At 31.6% G+C, this 23,294-nt stretch overlaps 2 protein-coding genes across 5 annotated transcripts in view; both read left to right on the plus strand.

Moving 5' to 3' along the window:
* LOC139502732 (uncharacterized) overlaps positions 1-23,294 on the plus strand; it is an 81,589-nt gene that overhangs the window by 2,358 nt on the left and 55,937 nt on the right. Inside the window, exon 2 of the mRNA XM_071292337.1 lies at positions 4,658-4,738. Coding sequence (XP_071148438.1) covers positions 4,697-4,738 — 42 coding nt within the window. The 5' untranslated portion in view covers positions 4,658-4,696. The remainder of the gene's footprint in view (positions 1-4,657; positions 4,739-23,294) is intronic.
* LOC139503353 (heparan sulfate glucosamine 3-O-sulfotransferase 1-like) overlaps positions 5,806-23,294 on the plus strand; it is a 52,761-nt gene continuing 35,272 nt past the window's right edge. The window contains exons 1-2 of one of the 4 annotated variants that reach the window (XM_071293131.1): positions 5,806-5,936; positions 7,424-7,477. The gene's annotated coding sequence lies outside the window, so the exon portion shown is untranslated. Of the gene's footprint in view, positions 5,937-7,423; positions 7,478-8,917; positions 9,042-16,002; positions 16,110-22,769; positions 22,977-23,294 lie in introns of those variants that run through there. The other 3 variants (XM_071293125.1, XM_071293144.1, XM_071293183.1) reach the window with 3 other exon arrangements.

The following is a 23,294-nucleotide window of genomic DNA, read 5'->3' on the forward strand; positions in this document are numbered from 1 at the left end:
TCAAGCCGTCAATTTCCTATGTAGTTGGCCAGAGTTCCAAGCCCTCATGTCAATCATTTTGTTTTAATAGTTTGGAAACCCCTCAAAATATCATACTGAAATTGATAACAAGGAAAACAGATTGACTTTAAACTTTTTTTTTAACACATTTCCCCTTCTGTTTCTCGTGAAATTATCGTATATATTGAGCTTTCCCTTACACTTAATTAGCAAAGACCCATCAAAACAACATTTGATACAAAAATTTAACAATACTTTTAGATATTTGGATGATATATTGGCTCTAAATAATGACGACTTCAGTATGTATACTAAAGAAATTTATCCTGTAGAACTTACTTTAAATAAAGCTAATGATAACAATGACCACTGCCCTTTCCTCGATCTTGATATCTATATCATAAACGGGAAGCTTAATACAAAAATTTATGATAAAAGAGATGATTTTTCATTTCCTATTGTTAATTATCCATTTTTAGATGGTGACGTTCCCTTATCACCATCTTATGGTGTTTATATATCTCAACTTGTACGATTCGCTCGTGTATGTAACAATGTATTAGATTTTAGCGAGAGAAATTTATGTATTACTGAAAAATTATTACACCAGGGTTTTCGATATCACAAACTGGTCAAAACATTTACTAAATTTTATCACCGGTATAAGGAAATAATTCGTAAATATAACTCAACATGCAGACATCTTATACGTTCAGGTATTTCACATCCAAAATTTTATGGAAATATTCTTTATAAAGCACAAAAATGTCAGTATTCTCCTCAGAAACTAACAAAACCTTTAAATAGACTTATTAAAAGGGGATATAGTTACGATACTGTTGTCAGGTCATTAAAGATTGCATATTTTGGCTTTAACATTGATTCACTGATAGGGTCTTTGCATCGGAACTAAACACATTTATTTCTTAAAAAAAAAAAAAAAAAAAAAAAAACAGTTGTTGGCATGACACGGGTTATGTTCTTCTCATATATTTTATGATAGTATGATACTAAACCCCTAACGGGAGGGATTGTACCTGATATTCATATGATGAAGACATAATCTTTCAATCAGTTTAATTGAGGTCTGGAGCTGGCATGTCAGTTAACTGCTAGTAGTCTGTTGTTATTTATGTATTATTGTCATTTTATTTATTTTCTTTTGTTACATCTTTTGACATCGGACTCGGACTTCTCTTGAACTGAATTTTAATGTGCGTATTGTTATTCTTTTACTTTTCTACATTGGCTAGAGGTATAGGGGGAGGGTTGAGATCTCATAAACATGTTTAACCCCGCCGCAATTTTGCGCCTGTCCCAAGTCAGGAGCCTCTGGCCTTTGTTAGTCTTGTATGATTTTAAATTTTAGTTTCTTGTGTATAATTCGGAGTTTAGTATGACGTCCATTATCACTGTACTATTATGCATATTTTAGGGGCCAGCTGAAGGACACCTACGGGTGCGGGAATTCTCGCTACATTGAAGACCCATTGGTTGCCTTCGGCTGTTGTTTGCTCTATGGTCGGGTGGTTGTCGCTTTGACATATTCACCATTTCCTTTCTCAATTTTATTTTATATTACGTTTCTTTTACAACCCAGAAAAATCAGTATTACGAAATTTTCTAAATATATCTAACCTAGCTATATATATAGTGACATCATTGTTGGAATGCCACACTACACTGGGATATATCCTTTACTCATTATAAAAATCATTCACAGTATTTGTATACTAATTTTAAATTGGTATTTGTTTAATTTAAACCTAATGATGTTTGCTGTAGTGTAGATGATTCACACACCAACATACAATGCTTTAATCTGAGGCTATAATTTGTAGGTCAACTTTCGCGGTAAACAATGTCAATGAGGATACATTTGTACATGAGATTGGGGAGAGAAACAGCAGTTTTCATTCCTTCTGTAAAGTTCTGTTTTGATAATCTTCCTCCAATACAGGAGCACCTCAATTGATGAGTAATTATCCACTAATATAAAAGAAAATGTATCTGAACACTTAAAATGTGACATTTAGTATCTGATAAGTATTCTTCTATTAAAACAAAATTTTGAGTACCAACATAATTATGGTAATGGTTAAAAAAAAATTTAAATGTTGTTTTTTGTAGTTTATACCTATTGCGATTGGGGAGAGCAACTGCAATTTTCATTCTTTCTGTAAAATTATGTTTTTAGAATCTTTCTCCAATTCAGGAGCACCTCAATTGATGAGTAATTATCAACTAAAATGAAAGTTAATGTATCTGAACACAAAAAATATGACATTTAGTATATGATAAGTAGTCTTCCATTAAAACAAAATTGTGTGTACCAACATAATTATGGAAATGGTAATTTTGTTTTCATTTTTTTTTTAAATGTTGCTTTTTGTAGTTTAAACCTATTTATTCATGAAATTTACAAATATATCAAAATGTAGGATCTGGAAACAAGCTTCACACAGCTTATATGAATCATGTTGGTTTTTATAAGTACATGTATCCCTGTGATGAGAGTTGTAACTGGAAACTTTATCAATGGAAAATTAAAACTGAATAGATTTTTCAGTCCTCACTTTCTTGAGAAAAAATTAAAAACTCTTGAGAGTACTGTTACAAAAAATAGAGAATGTTCCTAGCCTGCCCTTCAACTGTACACAATTAAAATTCTAAAATATATTGTAGTAGTTGTTAAATTCAATTGAATTTTAGATAATGAACTCCCAACTTTAATCAAATGTTTTGATTTAGAAGGTGCAGATCTCATTGGTCCAAATTGACGCCATGATGAATTCTTGACTAAGGAAATGAAATAACAATAAACAACAATTAGTTTCATTATTGTCAACCTTTCTACGTGTTCTAGCTGTTCTTTTGCTCATTCTTTGTACGTTGACTATCAAAAGATACCCCCAAAAAATAGAACCAATGGCCGTCTTTTCCCAAAGAGCTCTTCAGCTCTTTGATTAATTTTAGTTTCTTGTGTATAATTCAGAGTTAAGTATGACATCCATTATCACTGTACTAGTATACATGTACATATTTTTTAAGGGGCCAGCTAAAGGACACCTCTGGGGGCTGGAGTTTCTTGCTACATTGAAGACCCATTGGTTGCCTTCGGCTGTTGTCTGCTCTATGGTCGGGTTGTTGGGTTGTTGTCGCTTTGACACATTCCCCATTTCCTTTCTCAATTTTATTTTAAAAACAAAACTAAAACCACTGTCTTCAGCAGGAACTGAACAAGTAAGATACTGTCGAAATCCACATTCTCGGTAGAACTAATCTGCGAATCTCTGTATCCAGCAGGTACAGAACAGGTCTGTCAATAATTTTCTGAATCCACCATTTTACCCCCTTTTCGTAGGAGAAACAGACCCAGTCAATGTTTCTGAATCTATACAGACTCTGTAATTTGAATGGAACCAGTTAATTATTCTTTGAAACTGTACACTGCATTAGCAGGATTACTTATATCCTTTCTCTGTCTGAAGCAGAACCAGTCAGTATTTTCAAAATCTATAATCTATATATATTTTGTACTGGTAATATCAAAATAACAAGGTCCAATTTGTTAGCCGGCATGACAAATCAAAGAATTCTACTTTATATTTAACTAATACACAACAATGGTGTAGAATAAAAAGTACACAATGAAAAGCTCTTTTGTTTTCCACATACCGCTAATTTATAATTATAATCACAAGCTGCGAGTCAAATCCAATACAGATACCAATAGTATAGAATGCTAAAATGAGATATAGGCACTTTTATTCACTTCAGTCACAGATCAGCGATGTCGCAAGTGTGTTCTAGTATAAGCAATGATTTAAACCAAGGAAATTCAATGACTATTTTAAAAGGAAAATACTTCAAAGGCACTTGTATAACCACTGTGTTAGTACATGTAATACCTACTGATGGTGGTCATTTATAAAGATGACAAGCTTTACTTCACCCTGTTACTATGTTATATGTATATAATTTGATTTTGGATGTAACACGTCTTTTGATTGGCTGACGTTATTTTGTTATGAGCCCATAGACATAATTTAGTCATGTGACCGTGACGTCATTAACGTTTTTTTTCAAGGTTTTCTACGGTTTATAATGAATTTAGAATTAAATTATCAGAAATGACTGTAATATTTTTTCTGTCTATTCGAAATAACATAAAAAATGTGGTGCACACTGTTAAATAACCCGCTACGCACGTTATTCAGTGTGCACCACATTTTTTATGTTATTTCTTCATAGACAGAAAAAATATTACAGTCATTCCTTAAAAGTACAAAATGTTCAATGTATATACAATGTATATATACTGTTCTGGAACAAACTGTTACTGATAACACAGTATCTTCTTTCAATATAACTTACTACCATGATGCACAAACCATGACAATATAACTTACTACCATGATGCACAAACCATGACAATATAACTTACTACCATGATGCACAAACCATGACAATATAACTTACTACCATGATGCACAAACCATGAAAATACAATACATGTGTTGATTAAATAGCCACAATTGAGCTGTGTAATTTTTCCAAAGAATGCAACCAATTAGTTTATTAATTAATCTGAAGCCAGTTTAATTGGAGGACTAGTCATCTTTAATGAAGATCTGATAGAATTCTTTCTCTTTTTAGGGCAATCCACCTGTTCACAAAGAAGTATAGGGTGTAAATGAAGGGCACTTTTGTTGTATGGGTCGAAGGAAAAGTTAAGGTAGGACCATTTATCAACTACTTGTAATCAGGTGTTGACCCTACAGCAAATCATTCAACTTCACCAACTATAAAAGTACTCTTGTGCACTGTCAATAAATCAACATTACTCTCTCTACCATTGTATAAAAGTTAGTATTGGAATCCACAACATACTCATACAGATCAGATCAACATGTATGTTGGTATTTATCAATAGACAAAAATGCATGATTTATTCAAATTAAATTTCAGGAATTGTTGCATAGCTATAATGTGACAAAAATTTAAAGTTCTTATAAATGAGATACTTATGTCCATTGATTCATTTTTATAAATACTTTCAATTAATAGTATTTTTCCTTTTTGAAAATCAAAAGATATTTTATTTTAGCTTCAACAACGTTCATACATGTAGATTAATGAAGGGTTCATTTGGAGCTGGATTAAAAATAAAGATCTCATGATTGTGTATGGATTGTCTGATTGTGAATTCATGGTATTACCAAATAGTAAACACCACTCATTTGTCATTCACCAAAGTAGTTGGGGATTGCACCATAATTTATTGGCTGCAATATGATTTTATTGTGATTTGAACTCTTTAGTAAAATTGTTAAATATCATGTCCGTAATTGTATGAAGATCTACCTTAAAAATAGGCTTTTACACACATTGTCCATCCATTTGTAGTGAATTAAAAAATAAAATTTAATACACTTTTTTGAATTGAGACGAAGACTAAAAATCTATGGATAGCCTGCTAAACCTAGCTTTTGAGGTTTGTGATTTTGTCTAAATTATAAAACAGGTAGTCTTTTAAAGTAGAAGTAGAATTAATATATTCAATCTAGAAAAGAGATATATTTGGTATAAATTAAGTTACAAACTTAAATCTTTGATTGCATGTCAATTTCTAGACAAGATCTATGTGATAAATAAGTGTGAATACATTGTACCTTGAATGGGTAAAAGATGGCATTTCTAGATTGATGCTTTATATGATAAAAATAACAGCTTATAAAATCTGAATTTCATGACTGAGTGGTTTTTACCAAGGTTTTTATGGTCCGAGATAAAAATCGTTTTTATATGTTGAGCAAGCATAAATAATGAAAAAAATCAAGTAAATGTAACAAAACAGTGGACAAAGATATGAACACCTGGAAGTTAAATCACACGACGGAGAAAGCAACACTGAAGACAACACGAAGAAAGAGGTAAGATAATGTCAACTTTGTAAGTTATATATCCTTTCATATACCATGATCAATTACCGTATTTATTCTATTTAAAGCCCCCCTTCTAATTAACGACCCCCTACCGAAAATAGTGTGTTCAGAACTTTTGACTTCTAATAAACGCCCCCATTTTGAAGTTAAAAAAATTAATTTAAAACTTACCCATTACAATATTTCAAAGACATCGACCCGGTCACTCAGAAACATGAAACGAAAAATCAATAACGTCCATGGTGGGTCTCATTGGGGTCTAAGCGTGACGCGGGATTGCGGATTTTTTGTAAGCGTAACACGTGAAAATCAAATTATTTGTGCCGTGAAAACGGGAAATGGAGTCTAGCGGGACACGGGAAATTGCAAATAAATTGAGAATTGCTTACAATGTACGTACATAGTGTAAGCGGGAAACGGGAATCTGACAAAACAGTAAGCGGGATCCGGGATCAGAACCCCCCAATGAGACCCCCTCCATGTTTTAATCCACTCCGATAATACAACACAGTGTGTACAAGTTCCAAAAATAGATCTGTCAGTTACACAGTACGTTATAAATTTTAACAAATTATTAGATGAGGTCACATTATGGATAAACGCTATTTATAGATTATGGAGACAATAAGAAACACGTGTATGTTACTATAGTCTGTTTCAACAAAATTCAGGTAAAGGTCAATGAAGTAAGGTACGAAATTCGTTTCTCTAATTGACGCCCCCTTTCGGAAATTGTCTTCGCCCCTGGGGCGTTTAATAGAATAAATACGGTACTTTAAAAAGTCATATTTCAGAAAAGATTTGTTACGTTATAGTTTAGATAAATTTACTTATTTATTGTTGTATGATGTATAAATATGCAGTCTTGTCACCTTTATGTACTTTTGTAATTATGTAACATACACAGTTTTGTAAAAACTTTGGGAACACCACTTTTAAGAATATCCAGACATTGTCTTAAACAGTATGTACATTTGTGTACTTAATTCCCAGATTTATTTCACATTTGAAGATCTATTAGAACTATTATCCTCAATTCTACCTTTTCGAAGAATTCAATGACCATGCCTATTGTATTTGATAGTATTTAGTACAACCTTTTGTGTTCAGAAAGTGTCTCATACTGTAACAGTTTTATCATGGAGGGATACACATAGTAATATTGATTGTAAAAAAGTCTAATTTTGAAGTGAGCAGAAGAAATATTCCATTTCTGTGTTCCATTCTGTTACATCAGTGGAATTCCTCAATTTTTGGCTGAATACAGGCAAGTGTACAGGTATAACCTGGCCTTCCTTGTTTTCTTTGATGTTTCTATCATGTCAGGTGATAGTATGCATTTCAAATTAAAAAAATTAAAATTTGATTTACATCAATTAAAATTGAAGATCATTTGAACTCTTCAATTACAATTTGTTGAATCTAATTTAAATATTATATGTAGACTAGTTAGTTATACATTTGTACCTAATTAGGCTTGGAATAGAGAGAAGAATGGAAGAAATAGGACATCCTCAGTATTAAATAAGGTAATTTTATTTCTTTTTTTAGTCATCATTTGACATAAATATCATTGTGCATCTAAAGGATATAGAAATCAAAAGCATCATATACCATTTACATACCATTTATTTTGGTAGAAAATGATTTTCAGCTTCACCAAACATTTATAATTACGACTATTAAACTAAATACATCTATTTTAGTCCAAGTTAGTATTTGTTACAAGTTTATAATATTTGTTAAAGTTGCAAGAGATCAGTTGACATTGCATGTCACGAACATAAAGGCTCAGTCCTAATATATCTCGTCATAGATTGATTGTTATGGTGCATTAGTGTTTGTTTTGTTGAGTTAAAGCATACCTCAGAAATATTTTAAGTTTTATTAAAGATCCCATATCTTGTAACAAGGTAAAAAGTCTGATCAGCTTTTTTGTTTAAGAATAGTAGTATTTTAGAAATGAATCTTTTAAGAAGGGTTGCTTGTAGTAGCAATATAAAGAATCAGCTGATTTTTGGGTGGACATTATAAGATTTTAAAAGTACTTGCATTGATTACAGTGGCAGATCCAGGGGGAGAGTTCCGGGGGTTGGTAGCCCCTTTTTTCTGACGATCAATGCATTTGAATGGGGACATATAGTTGGAACCCCCCCTCTTTATCCTGGGTTAGGACCCCCCCCCCCCCTTTATAATGGACTGAATCCGCCCCTGGATAATATGCTGATTTGCTATTAAGATGAACTTTTGTTTAAATCTGACAATTACTAAGTTAGGTTTTGTTTCTAAGATGCATTTTCTTCTCACTTCCATGTGTTCTTCATTTAGTAATTAAAGTTTAAAATTTGAGTGAGGAAGATAGTCAGCAATTCAACATCCTAAGTTTATATGATTTCCATATCTATACATCAACTTCTCTCTTGTCTGAAATGTAAGATATGTGTTGTTTTGACCATTGATGTTATATTAGGAAGATTTAATCTTGTTGGTATGTTGTTGATGAGCAGTTTACCTGAGATCTACATACCTTCATCTGAGAGATCACTTCTGTGTAAATAAAATATACCATATGGATTATTAGGACAAGAATAAGTTAAACTGTTTGTTGTTTGTATAACTGTTTTCATTACTAAATGGTCCTGAAAAGAAAAACACTGATGTAAAAAAAACCAAATGGATTCTTTAATTCATTATACATGCCCCCCTTTATATAAAAACAAATGGATTCTTTAATTCATTATACATGCCCCCCTTTATATAAAAACAAAACTAAAACTAATTGTCTGATAGATCAGGCTATTGAACACAGTTTGACTGTTTATCTTGAAGCTCTGACATTTTATGTATTATAATTTAGCTCATTACATGTACATATATAGTACCATTTGTAAAACGTTTTCCCAAGAGTTAAATTTGGTCATTAATATTGAGTAGTTTATTACAAAGTTTGAAGTATCTGTAACTTTATTGGATGAATAAGGGTTTTCCAGTTGTTTGCTGATGTAATTATAGAAGGTTGGGTATATATACTGAATGTGTCACTCATAAAATGTTGTTATAGTCTATGGTAGATGGAACATTTTATTAATTCAGGTAAGAAAAATCCAGACTCATATGTTGACCTTTAAATGTATTATGATATTTTGTAATTGATAGGTTGCTGTCACATTGGTGTTTAACTTGATAAGGTATTTACAAAAAAGAGAATCTCATAAGTCATTGATGTATAAACAATATCAAGTCTACATTAATTCCAGGTCAAACTGAGCATTTTGTATCAATTCTTTATAAAAATTCAATGAAGTAAAACCCTGTACTCCACCCTAAGTTTTGGAATGATAAAGATGAAATGTTATGTAACCTCATGCAAATTGAACCAGTTTACTTTGTCTTTTTGTCGATCTATTTAAAAATGAAGTAGGTTTTTGCCACATTATGTAAATTTAAACTATTTTTATGAAAGATGACTTTATCCTACATCATAATTATTCTCTGATGTATTTCCTATCCTTACGTGTACTGGTAAGTGCTATAATTCTGCTCTTGGTTTTCTCTATTTGTACTTAAATGTACCTTGTTCTTAAACTAGTAAGGTAAGTGTGTGACCAGGTAGAGGTTACTAATATCTGTAAAAAAGGATGCTCAGAATATGGAAAAATTTAAAGCTAAAAAACAATGGCTTATTTTTTTAATTATGGAAATTTCAAGAGATTGTCAGTAATTATTTTAATACTTTCTACCAATGACGAAAGATTCTAGTTAAATCACTTACTTTCAATATGGGATGGATTTATGTTGACTTTATGATTTCAAATAGAGAAAGATTTAATATAGTGATTTAGTACATGCATTTTTTGTGTAGAATGAGATGGGTTTTTTTTTTTCACCAAGTGTAAAAAAGCAGACTTGTCCTTGATTGCCAAATATTTTATTCCCCCCTTTCAGTATATAGTACATTAATACTTGTCTATATGTATTAGTACCAGTTAGTTATATATTGATTTGGATAGATTTGAACCCTCTCTATTTAATGTCATGAAATGCAGTCCATGTATTGTGGATGAGTTCCACTTTATTTTTGTGTGTTTGGCATACAGAGACTTGGGGACAAAGTTTATAAAACAATACTACTGGTATAGACTGAGGGTATTTAAAATGGTACAGTTGTTTTCTCTTCAAAATGTAAAGCAAGTGACTTATATGGGAAAACTATTATCATGGCTTTTAAAATTAGGGACAGTATTTTCCAAAATAATTAACATTCTCTGTCTACATATTTTATTGCAATTTCAACTTGTTATTTCTTGTTTACACCGATGAGCTGTAAATTAAAGCTTAAGGTAATTAAGTATATATGTAATTGCATCATAAACTGTGACTTTAAAATGCTCAGAGTTATATAAATCTACTAGAGTTATTTCCCTTAGACTGTTGTTCAGTTCCATTGAACTATTACTGGATTAAAATTGATTTTTAGGTATCCGGTAGTTCCTTAATAAATTCATAAAGCATGTACCTCATTAACAGTATCAGCGATTACAGGAACACAAATGAAAACTCAAGTCAAATTTGAACTAAAGCTAATGCATTTAATGAGTAAGCCGGATGGCAATTTACAAAAGAATATATTTATTGGAAGTTTTAATTAAGGAGAGAAAATGGCTAATGTGATTGAATTGGTTGTAACAGTTTCTGGTGATTAGATGAGGTATTAGCTAGATGTTACAGTCTTGGTTTGTTAGTCCTTTTGAATACCTGTAATTAACCATGCTGGTACCTGTACTTGATAACAAGGTGGCCGTCTATCAATCCAACCTTATCTTTAATCTACAGACATTAAAATTAAACATTCTCAGCTATCAGTTAAAAGATTTCAGATTTTTCGTATAACATATTATTGCTAATGAAGAAAGTTTTTCTTGTCAAGAGCTGATTATTTAAAATCATTCAGGCTTTTACATTCTTTTACTGGTTTTAATTAGGAAAATGCTGATTTCATAAGCAAATTTTAAAGATAAATTTTTGTTAAAGTTGTAAGGACCTTACTTGATAAAAATCTCCACATTAATGGTCCATGTTTACAAATGAACTGTATAGCAATGAGAGAATTAGTTGTGATTTATGAAAAGAGTATTATATGTGGGTCTATTGATCTTTTAGTAAGTTACAGGGGTGTAGAGATGAAAATGAATGACCTGTCTGACTTAATACAGTTAATGATTTGGCAGTTAACAGTTGACTTATGGTTATTGTCAAGTGGAATATATAGCTATGTAGATACAGAGATTTATTTTGCTTCGAAGTATATATATTTGTGTGTGGTCTCTATCTTTAGTTTTACCGTCCACAAAGATACTGTGTTTCAAAGTCATCTTTGTTTACACATTATACCTTTGTTGCATAAACATTACTTGGTATCAGACAAAGAAGTTCAATTTTTGAGATGAGCCAAAAATGTTTTTATATTTGATGAATACTTCTTTTTACTGGAGAAGCAAATCCTTTTTTATTTGCTATTCATGTATTGAGATTATCTTTCATAAAGATTTTCCAGTTGTTTCTTATATCACAACTTTTTGAAATGAAAAAAAACCTCTCCTTGTCAGATTAAAGACTGTCAGCCATGAAGTGATGAAAGCCTATGAATAAGGGAAGGAAAAAGGTAAACATGTCTTTGTACAGGCTAAGAAAGATAAGAAGTCTTTATATCCTATTCCTATCACATGTTTTCCTCCTCATTTATTTGTTTGTTTACTTTACCATGTAATGATATTTTTGTACAGTAGCTTTTCCAATAATTAATCTCTGTTATGACCCATTTTATAGCTGATGTACTTTTTGTGGTGTTATCTAACAAATGAAAGAAACAGGCAAGGAATGTAAGATATGGTAATTAGTGATTAGTCAGGTTATAATCACCCTATCATTGAATAACCCTCTTCTATTACAAAGTTACTTAATCTGCGATAAACTCTTTCATTTTAAGATTAAGTTTAATGTGATTTATAAAACAATTGCAACTGATTGGTGAAATAAAGAGGGACTTCTGTAAATAATTTGATGTTCATTAGTCAATAAAAGGTATTTTACTTATTTTTATACAACCACAAAAATTGAAATTTTTTGGTCGTATATTGGTATCATGTTGGCGTCAGCGTCGTTGTCATCGTCCGAATACTTTTGGTTTTCGCACTATAACTTTACTTTAAGTGAATAGAAATGTATGAAATTTAAACACAAGGTTTATGACCACAAAAGGAAGGTGGGGATTGATTTTGGAAGTTTTGGTCCCATCAGTGTAGGAATTAGGGGCCAAAAAGGGCCCAAATAAGCATTTTCTAGGTTTTCGCACTATAACTTTAGTTTAAGTAAATAGAAATCAATTATATTTTGACACAAAGTTTATGACCACAAAAGGAAGGTTGGGATTGATTTTGGGTGTTTTGGTTCCAACTGTTTAGGAATTAGGGGTGAAAAAAGGGGCCCAAATAAGCATTATTCTTGGTTTTTGCACAATAACTTTAGTATACGTAAATAGAAAACAATGAAATTTAAACACAAGGTGTATGAACACAAGAGGAAGGTTGGGGTTGATTTTGGGAGTTGAGATTCCAATAGTTTAGGAATTAGGGGCCAAAAAGGGACCCAAATAAGCATTTTCTTGGTTTTCGCACCATAACTTTAGTATATGTAAATAGAAATCTATGAAATTTAAACACAAGGTTTATGACCATAAAAGGAAGGTTGGGATTGATTTTGGGAGTTTTGGTCACAACAGTTTAGGAATAAGGGGCCCAAAGGGTCTAAAATTAAACTTTGTTTGATTTCATCAAAAATTGAATAATTAGGGTTCTTTGATATGTCGAATCTAACTGTGTATGCAGATCTTAATTTTTGGTCCTGTTTTCAAATTGGTCTACAATAAAGTCCAAAGAGTCCAAAATTAAACTTAAGTTTGATTTTAACAAGAAAAGTAGTCGAATCAACTTAAATCATTGTTTTATACAATATACAATGTATATTCACTTTTACTACCAACTGATAAATTAAAACAATCTTTACCATTCAGTGATAACAAGCACTTTTTTTACATTTTAATATTTTATGATGTATTTAAATGAGTAGTTATTGTTGCAAACTCCATTAGAAATTTGAATTAAGATCAGTTTTGGAAAAAAGGAAAGGGGGATGTGAAAAAAAAATGGGGGGGGGGGGGGGGGGGGGTTCAATTTTTCTCATTTCAGATTTCATTTTGTAGGGAAATTTCTGTTTGATAAGATACAAAATGTATGATAATAGTAGGGAAATCATATAATAAACAACACAGTGTATCCAAGACTTCTAAAACTTTAAGACACCATACAAAACTGTAATAAAGTTTTGGGTTGACTATTGAGACTTCCCTTTTGCATGAGCCTTAGCTTGATTATACTTAAGGAGAGCCATGGTATAGTGGTAGGCGCATTGGACTACTTACACATAGGTTCCTGGTTTGAATTTGTTCCGGGGAGAAAATTTTGGGGACTGAATTTTTCTGCTCTACCTTGACACCATTTGTGAGTATGGTCTTGAGAAACGATCATAGTCCATCGGAAGGGGACAATAAATGTCTGACCCGTGTTAAGAGAGAGAGCCATATCTCTTGAACGTTCAAGACATCCATGTACATTTAAAAAAAGAGCAGGCTAATGCTGCTACAAGAAATCACTTGCACCCGCAAAGTGGAAAGGGATAAATATAGGTTGCAATAACTTGTTTCCCAATCGACTATAAATAAATATGTTTAAAAGAGGGACGAAAGATACCAAAGGGACAGTCAAACTCATAAATCTAAAACAAACTGACAACGCCATGGCTAAAAATAAAAAAGACAAACAGAAAAACAATAGTACACACGACACAACATAGAAAACTAAAGAATAAACAACACGAACCCCACTAAAAACTAGGGGTGATCTCAGGTGCTCCGGAAGGGTAAGCAGATCCTGCTCCACATGTGGCACCCGTCGTGTTGCTTAAGTGATTACAAATCCGGTAAATAGTCTAATTCGGTAGGTCATATTCATGAAAGGGAAGGGGATTGTAGTTACGACGTAAGGAACATATCCGATATCATTTGTGAAACGGTTATTCCATAACGGTCAACCAACTCGTGATGGCGTCCGTAAAATTTACGAAGGGATGATTTCAACTTTACCATTTGGAACTCTTGGTTTAATAGCTTCCTTGTGAGCAGCAAACCTCTATTTAAACTAGACTTAATATACTGACAAAAACAATTTTTTACCAGTATAAATCCCCTTAAACAACAAACCAGATGCTCCGCAGGGTGCAGCTTTATACGACCGCAGAGGTTGAACCCTGAACGGTTGGGGCAAGTATGGACACAACATTCAAGCTGGATTCAGCTCTAAATTTGGATTGTGATTAAATAGTTGACACAGCATAGGTTTCTGACACAGAATGAATGTCAGGTCTAATAAACTTAAAATTTGTTTTTTGCCTTTGAGCAATTCACTATGCTGTTGAATATTAATCCTCTCAAAAAAATGTTTGAAGAAATTTTCTTTTTATTTATAAAAAGACAAATATTATTTGAAGACAAAGTCAACCCAAAACTTTATTTACAGTTTTGTATGGTGTCTTAAAGTTTTAGAAGTCTTGGATACACTGTGTTGTTTATTATATGATTTCTCTACTATTATCATACATTTTGTATCTTATCAAACAGAAATTTCCCTACAAAATAATTTTTTTCTTTCTTTTAATATCATTAATTCAGACAATTGAACTTTATCAATATTTTATTTTGCTGACAAATAAAGTTTTGGGATATTGATTCCTTATAATTTATAATGTAGCTACTACATGCATTATTAGGGCTTAAACAATGATCTTTAATGGGTTTTCTCTCTTTTCAAATTATCTTAATCGGACAGGTAGTACCTTTTCAAAGAAGCATGTAACTTGTTAAAAACTCATTTATTCTTCAACTATTCAGTTGATATAGAAAAAGTTTAGATGCCATTTATATCATATTTGAGCTTGAACAACACTGTATTTAGAAATAAAGCAGGGAAAGGGAAGATTACGAAATAAAGCAGGGAAAGGGAAGATTAAAACAAGTGAAGTACAAACTGTCAGTAATTGATCAGTGGTGATTTTATGTTAAACTAGAGATAATATTATTGAGATTAGTTTGATAACATAATGCCATCTCTTTTGAACAAATTAGAAACAAGGACATTACTGAATATTTGATAATAAATTTTATGTACAAAACACTCAACATAGAATGTTCTTTTTTACAGTCTCTTCATTTAGAACACTGTAAAGTGAGAACCTATGTTTACTCTGAAACATTTATGGAAAATAGACTTTTATCTTCACTTAGATGTTTACATATGATTTACATATACAGATTAATTTTGTTTTAATGTTGATTCCACTGATATGCTTCATTAAGTAGTTAATGTTAATAGTGGGTATAATTGTATGCATAAAACCAGCATTGATTTGTGGAGCTGATGGATGTCATTTTGTTATGTGGGTAAATAAAGATATAAATGGACTCCAGATAGGATCGCAATAATACAGTTATGAGATGTAAAGAAGCTTTTGTAGAAATGTCTGCTGCTCAGTATTGTGGGATAATAAAGTTAATTTATAAAATAGGGTTGTAAATGGAAGATATAAAAGCTTTTATGTTGCATTTGTTCTTTTCTAGTTGTGGTCTACAGTATGTTCATATGTTTTATCTGGAGTACTTATAATAAACTCAGACTGATAGAAATCAAAACTCAAAAGCTTTTAAGATAAAAATCTAAATAGTTTTTATAAGATGCATCTTCAAATATGATCTTCTAAAGTTATAAAAAAAAACCACCAGGCACATATTTTTCTTTTGCCTCATTTTATAAACATGCGTTTAGGTCTTCACAGTTGTCTAGACTGAAGACATTGCAAATATTTATGGAATATTATATATCATAGAATCCTGGGGTACAAAATCACCTTAGTATTTATATTGGCTCCATTTGTGTTAAAGAAAATAGCTAATTATAGGGTACCGCATTTGACTAATTGGAAACACACTATAGTTTGTGTTTGTATACATGAAACAGACTATAAGTACAAAAACAGAGATAGCAACATGTAGAGGTAGGTTAAATTTTATTGAAATAATTTGATCTAATGAATAATTCTTGTTCATTTAAAATAAAAGGCAATTAATTAGTGTTGATTAGAACTAAAATATTGCTTCAATGATTATATGATGAAAGTGGAGCCATTTGCATCTGTAGCCTGGAGGGAAATCTTTATTGATAAGTGCCAGAAACATTGGGAGAGATTATAGAAAATTTTGTTCATTGAAAACTTGCTTGTAAACATGAAACATGCTGATTGACATAACAATTATTTAAAGGAAGCAACACTGCAAAATACTTTAAAACTTTTGCTGTATCATGAAAACTATAAAAAGAAATGTTTAAATGCTTGCCCAGAATTTTGGAAAAAGATTTTAAGGGATGAATAGTGAGAAAGTCTGTAACCATAGATGTAATGCATCTATGCTGTACATATGTAATCTTTAATGCATGGCTATGTGTTCTACAATGTTTTACTATATAACTCTACATGTACATTGTTTACCCATGTGATCTACATAAATGACTGTAATCTACAATGTATGACATGACTATGTTATCTACAATGTATGACTATGTAATCTACATAAATGACTGTGATCTACAATGTATGACATGACTATGTTATCTACAATGTATGACTATGTAATCTACATAAATGACTGTGATCTACAATGTATGACATGACTATGTTACCTACAATGTATGACATGACTATGTGATCTACAATGTATGACATGACTATGATCTGCAATGTATGACATGACTTTGTGATCTACAACGTATGACTATGTAATCTATAATGTATGACCATGTGATCTACAATATATGACATGACTATATGATCTACAATGTATGACAAGACTATGTGATCAACAATGTATGACATGAATATGTGATCAACAATGTATGAATATGTAATTTACAATGTATGACTATGTGATCTACAATTTATGATTATGATATCTACAATGTATGACTCTGTAATCTACAATGTATGACATGACTATATGTTCTACAATGTATGACTATTAAAGTGATCTTCAATGTATGACTATGTGATCTACAATGATCTACAATGTATGACTCTGATCTACAATGATCTACAATGTATGACTCTGTGATCTACAATGTATGACTATGTAATCTACAATGTATGACTATGTGATCCAGAATGTATGACTATTTGATCTACAATGTATGACTATTTGATCTACAATGTATCATATGACTAAATAATCTACAATGTATGACTATGAGATCTACAATGTATAAAAATTGATGTGCAATAAACATCAATCAAAAGTTAACTAAACTTAAATCTTTCACAAAAGGATCTCACAATCGGAGTACTGGCTAACATTTCGCGAGCCTGCAACTTTTGTTGCAGAAAGCTCGACATAGGGATAGTGATCTGGCGACGGCGTTAGCTCACTTCTTAAAAGCTTTATATTTTAGAAGGTGGAAGACCTGGATGCTTCATACTTTGTATATAGATGCTTCATGTTACGAAGTTTCCGTCAGTCACATGTCCAATGTCCTTGACCTCATTTCATGGTTCAGTGACCACTTGAAAAAAAAAAGCTCAATTTTTTTGTAATGTTGAATTCTCTCTTATTATAAGTAATAGGATAACTATATTTGATATGTGCGTACCTTGCAAGGTCCTCGTGTCTGTCAGACAGTTTTCACTTGACCTCGACCTCATTTCATGGATCAGTGAACAAGGTTAAGTTTTGGTGGTCAAGTCCATATCTCAGATACTATAAGCAATAGGGCTAGTATATTCGGTGTATGGAAGGACTGTAAGGTGTACATGTCCAACTGGCAGGTATCATCTGACCTTGACCTCATTTTCATGGTTCAGTGGTTATAGTTAAATTTTTGTGTTTTGGTCTGTTTTTCTCATACCATATGCAATAGGTCTACTATATTTGTTGTATGGAATGATTGTTAAGTGTACATGTCTAGCGGGCAGATGTCATGTGACCTTGCCCTCATTTTCATGGTTCAGTGGTCAAAGTTAAGTTTTTGAGTTTTGGTCTTTTTATCTAATGCTATATGCCATAGGTCAACTATATTTGGTGTATGGAAATATTTTATGATCTTTATGTCAGTCGAGCAGGTTTATTTAACCATGACCTCATTTTCACGGTTCATTGCACAGTGTTAAGTTTTTGTGTTTTGGTCTATTTTTCTTAAACTATAAGTAATGTGTCAACTATATATGTTGTATAGAAGCATTGTTAGCTGTACCTGTCTGCCTGGCATGGTTCATCTGACCTGGACCTCTTTTTCAAGGTTCATTGGTCTTTGTTTAGTTATCTTGGTTAATGTTAAGTTTATGTGACAGTTGTAATAAAGCTTAGCTTTATACTTAGGACTATCAACATAATATCATGATTAGTATAGAAGGCGAGACATTTCAGCGTGTGCACTCTTGTTTATTCTAGTTCTATTTTTGATGAATGTAAAACATGTTTTAACAATGTCTGTTAAAAGCTAAATTAGTAACAATAAAACATTGTCATATGATGATGCTTAGATGTTGACTATTGTTCGAATACTGAAAATAATCAGCCCCCATACCCTGCTTTATCTACTAGAATTCAACAATAGAGATCAGAATTCTTTGGTTCTATAGATATGTTTTGTGTGTCTAAACTTTAAAAATATCATTATAATAAAATTTTATGGTAGGTAATTGTCTGAAACTGCATCATTTCTTGAGCATTTTTTCGGGACTAATTTGCTTTTTAAGCTTTTACATAAAAGTTTTCTTTAAGAGTTTTTACTGAATCTTGATAAATAGCAGGGTTTAGTTTAACCTAGATTTTACTTGAATATTCTGGTTATTACATTCAGTAATGTGTTTAAGCTGTATGCAATTTCGATTTTATTCTATAAATATGAATCTTATTTCAACATTTAATATTAGCTTGATATCAATCTATTTTCAGTGCAACTAAATTGTTCAAAACTACAACAGCATACAATTAACTGTTATATCTAAAATCATGTCAAATTTGAAAATCTAATTTAAAAAATAATAATAGAGTTTGTGAAAGCAGTAGGAGTATTTTGAAATACAAACAGAGTTTGAGATTGGCACTTGAAAGCAAATTGTTCTAGGGTATGTTATTTTACTTAGAAATGAAATTTTAAAATGAAGGACATAAAATCAATACGAAATTGAAAAAAAATGTATGGATTTGTAAAAAAGTTTATTTTTGTTTTGTTGCTTGCCCTGAATATATTATGGACAAGTATTTAGCTATTGTAGCAGTACTTCTGTTTTCTAAGATACCAATACAGTTGAATTGATTTGAATGGTGTTTGTTATTTTTTTATTCAACATATGAATTTAAAAATATTAAGAAAGTTGGAAAAAAAGCCTTTTGCAAAGCAAATTTTCTCTCCCTATTTAACCAACCATTCTTTCTTAAGTGGCAGTTCATATGCCCTATCCCTAAAGTAAACCCTTACATGAATCTAAACTGTACCTGCCCCTCAAGCACACTATACAGCTAAATATAAAGAGGAAATTTTAAGGATTTATAAGAGAAATAAATGCTTTTCTTATACATGCCAATTTTTATACCCCCGCTTTAAAAAAGGGGGGGGTGTATACTGTTTTACCTCTGTCTGTCAGTCCGTCCTTCAGTCCGTCCATCAGTCCGTCCATCAGTCCGTCCATCCGTCCGTCCGTCCGTCCGTCAGTCAGTCCGTCCCATGAAACTTTCGTCACATTTTTCTCAGGAACTACACATCCACCCTTTCTGTAATTTGGTATCAACATTTATATATGTCAGCCATACCGTTTGATGCGTTTTTAGATTCATCACTTGACAACTTCCTGTTTACCGAACACTTGTCTGATTTTACACATGATAGCCATGTTGAAAATTTTCGTCACATTTTTCTCAGGAACTACAATACAAGGATTTCTGAAATTTGGTTCCAGGATTTATATAAGTCAGCTATACCGTGTGATGCGTTTTCAGATTCATCACTCGACAACTTCCTGTTTACCGAACACTTGTATGATTTTACACATGATAGCCAAGTTGAAAATTTTCGTCACATTTTTCTCAGGAACTACAATACAAGGATTTCTGAAATTTGGTTTCAGGATTTATATAAGTCAGGTATACTGTGTGATGCGTTTTCAGATTCATCACTCGACAACTTCCTGTTTACCGAACACTTGTATGATTTTACACATGATAACCAAGTTAAAAATTTTCGTCACATTTTTCTCAGGAACTACAATACAAGGATTTCTGAAATTTGGTTTCAGGATTTTTATAAGTCAGCTATACCGTGTGATGCGTTTTCAGATTCATCACTCGACAACTTCCTGTTTACCGAACACTTCCATATTTTTACACTATTAATATTATCCACTTGCGGCGGGGTATCATCAGTGAGCAGTAGCTCGCAGTTTCACTTGTTTTTTAAACTTTAAAATACTATGATTTAAAATAGGATAAGTTGTGATATAATCATCTACCAAATAGTGTTTTATTTAAAACCTTAGTTTGCATTTCTAGTGTTTTAAATCAAAATTAATGTTCTGATATAAGGGTGTTTTTGAATGTTGATTAAACTTTTTACATGCAACAATGTAACCATGTTTCAAGGCTGCAAGAATATTATTATGTTTGAAGGCAGTATTTGCAACTTGTTAATAAAGCATTTTTAGGAGAATTTTTTTTTTTTTCATTATATTTGTTAATTTTGTGAAATGATTGTGTTGTTGAAGACATGACAAGTATAGTGAAGACTGTGACAGTGTTTATTAAGTATAGGATTGTGAAATATTAGGAGAATAATCAGTATTGGAACCTCTCTCTAAGGACTGTTATCCTGGCTATAATTTAAGGTTTCACTAACCATCATTTTCAATTATATCATTTCCTGTAACTTTAACCTAACTTATCAAGGGAATATTGGTTTAATATTAGCATTTAGTAGGAGAATAAGGGATAGAGTTGTTGACAGTTGTCATCATATATTCAGAAAATGCTATTTTGAAGTGAATTTGTCTCTAATGCATTTTGATATTTCTAATGTATAGAGTTGATATTGTAAAACAGTTGTAAAGAATATTTGTTAAAATTGGCACTTGCCATGGTATTTAGTGACTAAATACCTATAGCTATTGACCAAATGATATTGTGACAGTGATGACCCTTGTTAATATATTATTAGGAAGAAATATAATTTAGTCCAAGGGATAAAGCCTGCTTTGTTTATTTTAAAAAGACAGATATTGGCTTAACTTGACCATATATGTCTCTGACTTGACATAAGAAATTATAGATTTTGAGGAAATAAAAAAGATTTATATAAAACATCCATGCAACCAGACCATGCCTACTTAAATGTAAATTATTGAAAGAAGTGTATATTGTTATAAAGATTTTTTAAGCCATATGGAAGATTTATCAGGTGGTTAATTCTGCAGTAAAACATGTAATTATTTAGAACAGCTGCCAGGGTTGTTTATTTTCAAGACCTAAGAGATTTCTGTTTTTAAGTGAACAGAAAATTGAAGATCTACCCTCTCAGCATACTTTCTATATTTGCTGGAGTTAATTGATAGTATACAAATGTAGTTATACTAAAGTGAAACATGCTGACTATTGTATAATTGTTGCTGACCTTAGTTTGCGTCAACCAAATATTATGAAACATATACACAATGCATATTCCCACAAAAATGAGATCAAAGTCAAATTTTGTTGGCACCACTTTTTACTGTTCTGGAGTTATGCCCCTTTTTGAATGAAAAAAATGCTGAATTTTCTGTTTCTGTTCTTTTATTTTAGTTTGCCTCATCCAAATGTTAAGAAACTTTTACACAATGCTTATAATGTAATCCCAAAATACAGTTCAAGTTTGAGTTTGGATGGCATCACTTTACAGTTCTCTACGTTATGTCTCTTTATAATGTAATATGCAAGCAGGGGCATCATATGTGTCCCATGGACACATTCTCCATTTATTTTGTAATGTTTTATTCAAGTACCAGTATTTGATTTTACAAAGTTTTGAGCTAGTTTTGGTTGATATGTAAAATGAAGATGTCTTTAATGAGAATCATCTGATACATTAACTGGTGATAAAAAGTAAATTTGAGGAAAATCTTATCACATCATCTTATCTTGGGTGTTGATAATTTACAAAGGAAGAGGCATCTTCATTTCAAAAAGAAAACTTTTCAAACGAAGAATTGTAAATGACCCAGGATATACAAGTAAGTGATGATGAAAGTTGTTAGACTGTATGAATCACAGTATTGCATATTTTTTTTATGGTGAATCATAATTTGGTATATTAATATGAGATTTCAACGAAAATATTCTTGTAAAATAGATGATGTTAGGAAATAAGTACTTTTGATTATGCATTTACTTTCCATGTAAGGGTGTCTGTAAGTTGTCGTTTACAAGAAAACACTTTCAATGTATGGGTGACAGTAAAGTGTCTTTAACAAGAACACAATTTCCATGTAAGGGTGACGGTAAAGTGTTTTTATAAGAACACACTTCCCATGTAAGGGTGACGGTAAAGTGTTGTTTACAAGAAAACACTTTCCATGTATGGGGGACGGTAAAGTGTTTTTAATAAGAACACACTTCCCATGTAAGGGGGACGGTAAAGTGTCGTTTACAAGAAAACACTTTCCATGTATGGGGGACGGTAAAGAGTCTTTAATAAGAACACACTTCCCATGTAAGGGTGATGGTAAAGTGTCTTTAATAAGATCATACTGATGTAGATGGTCAATTATTTGATATATGTTACATCAGTTCACATGTCAGTTTAGGAGTTCAATCATTGGTGATAGATCACACTACAATGACAGCCTAAGGTATTGTCATATGATTTGGGACATTTTGTTTGACCTTTTGCATGGTGTAAAATGAAGTGGAAATGACTTGTATATTTCTTAACAAAATCCTATGAATTCATTTTTAGATATTTATTGATGGCCTTAATGTTAAATTATCGAAAGTTTAATTTTGAAATTAAAAATCTCTTTTATCCTTCAAGAAATTTGCAATGTGAGAAATTTAAATGAAAACATTTGTCTAGTTAGAAAAGCAAATGTAATACATGAATATATGAAAAGTAGATATTGCTAGTCTCAAGTTTGGGCCTTTGATTTTTAAAATGAAAGTAAGAAGAA

Source organism: Mytilus edulis, chromosome 1 (assembly GCF_963676685.1).
Source record: "Mytilus edulis chromosome 1, xbMytEdul2.2, whole genome shotgun sequence".
In the NCBI taxonomy this organism is placed as follows: domain Eukaryota; kingdom Metazoa; phylum Mollusca; class Bivalvia; order Mytilida; family Mytilidae; genus Mytilus; species Mytilus edulis.